This window comes from Sebastes fasciatus, chromosome 10 (genome assembly GCF_043250625.1).
Source record: "Sebastes fasciatus isolate fSebFas1 chromosome 10, fSebFas1.pri, whole genome shotgun sequence".
NCBI classification, from domain to species: Eukaryota; Metazoa; Chordata; class Actinopteri; order Perciformes; family Sebastidae; genus Sebastes; species Sebastes fasciatus.
Window position 1 is genome coordinate 14,211,617 of NC_133804.1, and position 6,000 is coordinate 14,217,616.

A 6,000-nucleotide genomic window follows, 5' to 3' on the forward strand; every position below is an offset into this window, starting at 1 on the left:
CTGCATGTGATTATCATAAAGTGGGCATGTCTGTAAAGGGGAGACTCGTGGGTACCCAGAGAAACCATTTTCATTCACATATCTTGAGGTCAGAGGTCAAGGGACCCCTTTGAAAATGGCCATGCCAGTTTTCCTCGCCAAAATTTAGCATACATTTAGCCTCCTTCGCAACAAGCTAGTATGACACGGTTGGTACCAATGAATTCCTAAGGCGCTCTAGTTTCATATGATGCCAGTATCTTCTCTCAGCTTTCAAACTGACACCAACCTAAAATTCGCAAGTTGTGTTAATGATTTAAAGAAATTAGTAGCGTTAAAACAAATTTGCGTTAACGCGTTGATTCAAAAGAATTTACTTTTTTATGCAATCAGAACAGTGGGATCTGCATTCATCACAGTCCCAGTAATATCCATCATGGCACTACTGAGAGGGCGTATCTCTTTTCAAATGAAATAAAGTATTGATTGAGTTCATCTTTGCATGTAAACTATTAATTAAAACTCTATAAAGCATTTTTGAGGATCGCTACAGTATCACAAAACATAATATCGCGATATTCAGTATGTTCAGTATATATTTCACTTTGTCCTCATATGCATACAATGGGAAGACAAAATAAGGTTTTCAACATAAAGGCGTATATCATCAGCTTCCCTCTGGCAGTATTTATCATACAACTACTGTATTTAATTATATTGTACATGTGTTATAAGGTGAACCACCTATAATTACACCACCCACAGACCCACCAAACGTCAGCAATGATTACGGCACTATTTTACAATGTTCAGATGGAAAACACAGCAGTGCAGCACTCAGGAAACAATGTAAAGTGGATCTGACTACATTGCATCACACAGCGCCCAGTAAGCCTCAGTACAAATGGAGCAGGGTAACCTAGTAGCCCTCACCACACTGAGCAGAGCTCAGATCACTCCCTCCGACTCCACAGCTCAGGGCAGGACTTCAAAGCCAGCGTGCAGCCCAAAGTTGAGCAGCGGCGGTAGAAATTGTTCAAAGGAATGCAGCCTGTTTACTATTGACTTTGCAACAATTACCCAAGCATATGTGTGTGTAATTAGATAAGGCAGCCAGTTGTTCTCTAATGCGGCAAATCAAATTAACTAAAGATGCCACATTGATTTCTTTGTGTTCCCTAAATTATTCATCTTCACTTGCACTGAACCAGCCAGCCAGCCACCAAAGAGCTTTTCTAACTCCTCCACACCGCCGCCGCTCCTTTGCTCCGTGCGCACACTGATTGTTTTGTGAGATCTATCGAAGCACCTTTTCAGTATTTTTGCCGTAACAATTCAGCAAATTGACCCTCCTGAAAAGAGAGCGTTTGCAGTGTTATGGAAATGCCCGGAATTCCCATTAACTGAGATTGCTCTGACCTCTATCATTGTTGTCATGAGCTTGTATGTATATGTGTGTGTGAGAAAGAAAGGGGGAGAAAATTTGCTTGTGTGTGTGTGTGTGTGTGTGGGACAGGGACAGCATGCACAAGACCGCTGTGAGAAGCACGCAGGCTGCAGACAACCACGTCTCAGGCTGCTCCATTGACGTCCTGTTCTCTGGCATGTTGCACACGAGGAGATCAATATGACCTTACCTCCACCACCCACTCCTTTGAAACTTAATTACTGATATTCAGCTACAAAGTCATCATAGCCCGGCTGTCAATATTCATTGGGGATCATTACGGGCCTAATAAAAGAGGTTATTTACGGGCTGCTCTGCTGACACCGTCCCAGGTCCAGGGATTCAGCTCCAGCCATCTCAATTTGCTTTACCTCTCTTTCTCTTTCTCTCTCTCTCTCTCTCATTCTCTCTCTCCCTCTCTCACCTCTCCCAGAAGCACTGACCTGAAAAAGAAAAATTGACAGCAGAGAAACGAACAGGAGAGAGGATTGAGGGTGAATTCTTCTGGCACGGCTTTTAATTCTCTTGGCCGTGTTTGGAGGTTTTTCCAGCCCGTGCCAAAAAAACACTGTAGGCGCCACATCCCTAAATCCCGAACTAAATTTGAACTTTGCTTGCCACTGGCGTCGCAGTCGGACCCACAAAGGGATATTTCATGACATTTAGAGAAATGCCGAGCAGATCCTTGCCTCCTCGCAACAACACAGTTTTTAACTTCTCGGTTCCCAGCTTCAATTATTGTGCTTTCAAGGCCGCGGCGCTATTCTTCAGGTCATTTCATCAGCACCAACAGCTGCAGCAACGGGCCGCAGTCAGAACTCCCACTCCTGACATTGTGTGGCAACAAGGCTACACAGAGTTGTGTGATATTGTGGGAGATTGCTGTATGTTAATTCATTCAATAAATCAATAGCTTCACTGTAATTGAAATGGTTGGCCATGTGGTGTTGAGTGTCAAAAAGCTGAAAAGTGGAACAGTGAACTCTGTAGATCAAAAGAGGTACTGCATCAAGAAAATCTCTCTCACTTCCTCTTCCTCTCTCTCTCTCTCTGTCGCACACTCTCTCACATCCCTTTTGTCTCTCGCTTTCAGTCTCACACACACACACAAACATCCTTATATCCAAGCGCACACATGCTTCTCTGCAGTTTCCCTCTTAGTGTCTTGATTAATATGGTCCACTTTACATCAGTACACTGGATGCCAATGCACACTGTGCTGCTTTCCCTGAGCAATTAGCGGAGGGGCTCCACCAGCGTTGGATTATCAACAACAAGATGCCTCCTGACGCGAGCCCTAAAGCCTGCTGACTTATTCATATGTGTTTACTTTAAAAGCCTCTGCCCTGGTTTTTGTGGGTGGGCTGCACCAGAACTGAATTAAGAACAACATCTGGGGTGAGAGGATGGAGGGGAGGATGAGACAGACAGGCACTTTCTGCCCACAGAGAGGTGGCGGAAAGAGGAGAGGGACGGCGATCTTGTGGTACAAATAAAAATGTAAGCGGATTGGGGAAATAAATTGATAAAAGAAATCCGTTGATGCAGCTACAGAAAGTGTAGTACACACCGTACACACCTTGATCAATTATTAAGCACAGCCTGTTAGTTGCTGTTGTCGGTTTGTGCTGTTGTGGGTTTCGCCAAGCAAGATCAATAAATTCTCCAGTGGTGGCTGAACCCCCTTACACACCAAAATATAAGCTGTGACGGACATGTTTTGTTTTTTAGTATTTTTTATGTGCTTCATATTCCCACATGAATGTAAGAGCATGAATAATTAAATGCACCATCAGAATCTCATTTAACTCTATGACGTCTTCTCTTCCTGTAGGGATCCCAACAAGCCGGTTCCCCAAGACACCAAGTTCATCCACACCAAGGCCAACCGCTTTGAGGAGGTGGCCTGGTCCAAGTACAACCCCCAGGACCAGCTGTACCTGCATATCGGCCTGAAGCCACGCGTGCGCGACCACTACCGTGCCACCAAAGTGGCCTTCTGGAAACACCTAGTGCCCCACCTGTACAACCTCCACGACATGTTCCACTACACCTCCACCACCACCAAAGTGCCCCCGCCGGAGACCACCCAGAACACCTTGTCCACCAAGAAGACCTCCTGGCCGTTCAACACCAAGCGGCCTCCCATCTCCCCGGCCTACAACAGCGAGGACAAAGACTCTTGGAGCGACGACGAGGAGACGGGGCCGCTGGTGGTGGAGAACCCGCGGGATTACTCCACAGAGCTCAGCGTGACCATCGCAGTGGGAGCCTCGCTGCTGTTCCTCAACGTGCTGGCTTTCGCAGCCCTCTACTACCGCAAGGACAAGCGGCGGCAGGACTCGGGCCGCGGGCAGCCCAGCCCGCAACGCCAGACCACCTCTAACGACATTGGCCACCACGCGCCCGAGGAGGAGATCATGTCGCTGCAGATGAACCAGACGCACCACGAGTGCGAGGCGGGGAACAGCAACGAGGGGGCACTGCGCTTGGCCTCGCTGCCCGACTACACGCTCACTCTGCGGCGCTCTCCGGACGACATTCCCCTCATGACCCCCAACACCATCACCATGATCCCCAACTCCCTGGTGGGCATGCCCAACCTGCACCCCTACAACACCTTCACAACCGGCTTCAACTCCACCGGGCTGCCGCACTCCCACTCAACCACCCGCGTATAGCTTTAAGGAGGCCAGGGGCAGCCGGCGCAGGCGGGGGAGGGGGAGGAGGAGGCGGCGGCGGCGGCGGTGGTGCTGGAGGAGGAGCAGGAGGATGAACGAACGGAGGAGAGGATTGTGTTTTATAAATATCACAGGGAAGGGGAGGGCTGCGAGGGGGAGGGGAGGGGAAGGGCATGAGTCGGATTAAAACGTGAAGAGATTTAACTAGACTTTTACTACGAGGAGAGTTGCTGAGAGCTCTCTATGGATGTCAAGTTGTGCAGAGCTGCCAAAATCAAACTGCTTCCCTTCTCCTGACCGGGGGAGGGGGTCTTTCTGCAGTGTTTTTTTCTAAAATAATCATTTTAAAAGCCTTTTTAAGCAGACTAAGGAGATATCAACACTTATCTTGAATTCATAACAAACACAAAGAGAAGTGCTTTTTATTTCCCATCCCTTCCTCCTGCGGGAGACACATCTCGAACAATGGCCTCTACGTCGATATTCGCGAAATGTTTTTAATTGCTTCTTTGTTTTGTTTTACGTTTCAATGCCTTACAAAGCTTGTTCTTATTTTTGTCATTATTTCTATTCCCTGAGACTATTCCAAGTGGAGCGTGTTACAAGCCGATGAGACTAAAAGATGAGAGACTGAATCCAGGATGGGAACCTAGAGGATATGCAGATGTAGAGATTTTAAACCCATTTTGGGCAACTCATTTTTTTTTTTTTATTTCTGTTGCGTGCCAACACAACAGCCACACAAATGGTGTTATCATTTTTTTTTTTTTTTTATCTCGTATAGAAATGATTTGTCTGGGACAGCTCTTGCCGGGAGACGAGAAGGCAGAGATAAATACTATGTTACTGTGATTGTTTTGTTAAGAAAAAAAGTGCATCTTTTACAGCCAATTTATCTGTTAAGCTATCTGATATTATCTCCACAAAGTGTGCACGTACACATGCTGCTTAGAGCACCTGTGTGTTTGTGTGCATGTGAAAATGATTTCTCGTTCCTTGCGCGCAAGCGTGGTTAAGAGGCGGAGATAAAGGAAGAGACGCGTTGTTGGAACTTGCAAAAGCAAGAGTGTCGAGTGAGTGAGTCTGTATGCGTGTGTGTGTGTGTATGAGAGAGTGTGTGTATGTGAGAAAGAGTGTGTACGTGAGAAAGAGTGTGTGTGTGTGTGTGTGTGTGTGTGTGTGTCCGTGCACCTGTTTTTTTGTTTGTAGGTTGTATAATGTGGTTTTTTCGGGGGGGTGGGGGCTGAGTACTTTCTCATGTTGTTGATTTTGGTTCACCACCAGTAGTGTTTCTGCTGCGTCTCTGGGTGTCTGTCTTTGCGAAATAGCACTTTTGTTATTTTCAAAGTTATATATGTCTAATTTTGCTTAAAGATTACAAAAATAAATCTATTATTTTACGTGTAAGAGAAAAAAAAATAGCTAAAGATTCAACTGAACTAACTGACATGATTCCATTGACTTTGTAAGAGTTCCTCTTCAAAAAGCAGACAGTGGCCTGTTTGCACTGAATAAACCTCCATCAGTGCACACTTGTATTTCTTTGAATATATATATAAATATGGGCATACATACATATATGTATAGGGCTCCCACTTACAAAACAATTCACTGTTCCGACTGCAAAGCACCAACGCAAATAATTTCTATGTATTGTTGTCATTTGAAAACATCCTAAGCCAAGACTTCTCTGGGTGTCTTTGTAAGAGCTCTATATGTATATTTATGTATAAAAATATTTAATATTTATTTATGTATACCAGATGCATACATGCTGATTGTGCCATGTGCCAAATTAAAACTGTAAAAAATGAAGAATATAAAGTTTCACAAAACTTTTTTTCCTCTCTTGATCAAAGTTCTTTTCCTCCCCTTTTTTTTATGACTTTTTAT

General features: G+C 45.2%; 1 protein-coding gene across 2 annotated transcripts in view; it reads left to right on the forward strand.

The window, feature by feature from the left end:
• Positions 1 to 5,546, forward strand: part of nlgn3a (neuroligin 3a) — a 230,624-nt gene extending 225,078 nt beyond the window's left edge. For both annotated transcript variants that reach the window (XM_074648365.1, XM_074648366.1), the window contains one exon: positions 3,261 to 5,546. In XM_074648365.1, coding sequence (XP_074504466.1) covers positions 3,261 to 4,107 — 847 coding nt within the window. In that variant the 3' untranslated portion in view covers positions 4,108 to 5,546. The remainder of the gene's footprint in view (positions 1 to 3,260) is intronic.
• The last annotated feature ends 454 nt before the right edge of the window (positions 5,547 to 6,000 follow it).